Raw genomic sequence first — 2,649 nt, 5'->3', positions numbered from 1 at the left:
AAAAAATTAAAAAAATAATTATGTTTATTAATAAAGTTATATAAATTTTAATAAAAATCCATAACAGTACTCAGTGGTACTCAAGAGCTAACTAATGTCTGCCACAATTGAAGCCTTCTCTCATACCTTGCCTCCCATCTGTCTACACTTACCTAACGAGCGTTAAACCACAATGGTGAAATTGGAGGAAGTGGGTGGTCACGATCCATATGCAAACGAATGAAATGCGATTCACCAACAGTTCCAATCACGAACTCTGCACTAGGCCTGTCTTAGCGTCCATGATTGTTCAACGGTAAAACAGTGGTTGATGGATAGTAGCACGATGGTCTATTTCCTACTCCATAACAAAACACTACCACATTCCATATTGTGGCAATAGCAAAAAAATCATGTTGTGCTACCATCCAATGCTCCTGTCCACACGCATCACCATCCCATCTGATCCGGTCTACCTCCCTCTACAGTCCTGAACCAACCTGCTAACCCCATATGTCGTAGTAAATCATGTTTTACTACCAAGGTTGAGAACCAGCCTAATTCGCGATTTGATGTCGAACCAATCGCCACTCCTCCCGATCTCCGTAACATAAATCTGCTATCTAACAAAATCTACAGTTCCCATGTCCAATTACGTCCTTAACACCTATGACGTAAGGCTAAATGATGTTGGGAATCGAGTAGCTGTATCTGCATTGTCGTATGTCGAACTCAGTACCTACAAAATAAAATACATAATATGACATATAATTAAGTTATTACACAAAATAAATTAAAATATACGATGTATAAAAACATTATTTAATTATATCGATAATCACCTGTATCAGATGGGGGTGGTCTACTTCTGGATCGATTATCTCACCCATTACATTGAACATACTCGAAAACCGAAGGCTCTCGCTTGTTCCTTCTCTCGGGAGGTCGTCCCTTTACTCAGGGGTTGACTCGAGGCTCTTGAAGGTCATCGTAGTTAAAATCCATCTCACCCTCAATCACTCGAGACACGTGCTTAAGAATCACAGAGTCGCTGGCTATAACCTGATCAACAAGGGTGCGGAAATGAGCTCGATCCTCATCATTTTCATCAACTATATCAGAAATGTCGACACCCACTCCAATGACAAGGGTCCTCCAATATGGATGAATGTTCTTCGTATACAACCCCTTCCTTGCAGTAATCGAGTCATATATTTGGCATGCATAAGGTAACCCATGGGTAGTACGTAGAGCACACCCACAACGTCGATGGACATCCATACTCAACCCTCGCATCCTATTCGTCTCACCGAGAAGAATAGACAGACAATAGTGGGATACCTTTCCATTCAGCTGATGCAAAGGCTTTTGCTTGTACTTCTGACCATGAGTTGTTCTACATGCCTCCAACCCATTACGAATGGCTATAATCTGGTTCCCAATCGAGTAGTGCACCTGAGCACAAACTGTGTCTAAAGAACCTGTTGAACTGTCAATCCAACATTTCAATGCCGAATGCTGGCTCTCAACCCTATAGTTGTTAACATTGCCGAAGTGCAGTACTTGGTTCGTCCAAAACATCACAAACTTCTCCTTGTGTATGAGCCAAGTGTCCACTACATAGTCAATCACTTTCGCCCATCGACCCCACTTGGTTTTCACCTCTACAAGTTCTCTTTTATACGCCACTTCAGATGTAGCATTAATCACATGCCTCCACCTCCCATTTTTGAACTTGGCACCAATCTCCTTCTTTTTTTTCAAACATGGAAGTAACCTCAAAATCTTTGTTAATATGCCACACACACAACATGTGTCTTGTGTTTGGAAACACGCTCTTCAACGCTGGATAAAGGCCAAGCTCCCTATATGTCAATAGTAGCGACGACTGTCTATGATGACCGATCAACAACCTCAAGACTGATCAACAACCTCAAGCACTGAAGCACCCACTGATAACTTTCTTCGGACTCCGACCTCATGAATGCATATGCAACAAGAAAGTTCTGATTAGTCAGTGTAACCCCAACAATCTCAAAGAATGGCATGCCGTATCGGTTCGTCTTATAAGTAGAATCCATACCTATCACGTACGGGTATGTGCGTAGCAAATTTGTCATGATCGGGTGTGCCATGAAATCATGTTGCAACACATTGTTGGTATCAGTCATAACCCAAGTGAGGTATTTGCTCTGTCTGGCCAAATGAAGCACCTGGTGAACCACCTCTCTTCCCTCGAATCGCTCCATTCTAATGTTACTTCTGCAGTTGTAGACATGCTTGATGTTTGGATAGTCTCCGGGTAACTTTTCTACAAGAGTTTTCATGATATGCCGAGGCGGCACCTGTGCCTGAGTCATGTCACGCACTACCTAGCAGCAAGACTAAGACATCTGATTTGTCAATGTCCCTCGAGATACACAACCAAAGAATGATTGTGAGTGCCGTTCAAGCAACTGAGCTTCTAACCACTTACTACTCTGACATACTCAACCTTGAATGTGAAAGGACAACTGTTTGTCTTGCTTTTCCTGTCTTTTTGTATCGCGTTCATCATGTCTATTATCATGCTCTTTTCTCCACGATCACAACTCACATATCGATACGGTCGACCACTCCGATTGGTCTTATAAGAAGCCTTCACTAACATAAATTCGAGCGGGCGACAAA

General features: G+C 42.3%; 1 protein-coding gene across 1 annotated transcript; it reads right to left on the bottom strand.

Moving 5' to 3' along the window:
• Positions 1–936: 936 nt before the first annotated feature.
• Positions 937–2,228, bottom strand: LOC110737591. Its single transcript, XM_021917928.1, has 2 exons — positions 1,893–2,228; positions 937–1,764 (listed from the first exon to the last, which is right to left on the bottom strand). Exons 1-2 carry the CDS (start codon positions 2,226–2,228, stop codon positions 937–939), a joined length of 1,164 nt encoding a protein of 387 aa, XP_021773620.1.
• Positions 2,229–2,649: the final 421 nt, after the last annotated feature.

The sequence above is a fragment of the Chenopodium quinoa genome, unplaced genomic scaffold, assembly GCF_001683475.1.
Source record: "Chenopodium quinoa cultivar QQ74 unplaced genomic scaffold, ASM168347v1, whole genome shotgun sequence".
Classification (NCBI taxonomy): Eukaryota; Viridiplantae; Streptophyta; class Magnoliopsida; order Caryophyllales; family Amaranthaceae; genus Chenopodium; species Chenopodium quinoa.
The sequence above is the reverse complement of the archived record's forward strand: the minus strand, read 5'-3'. Positions and strand labels throughout refer to the sequence as shown.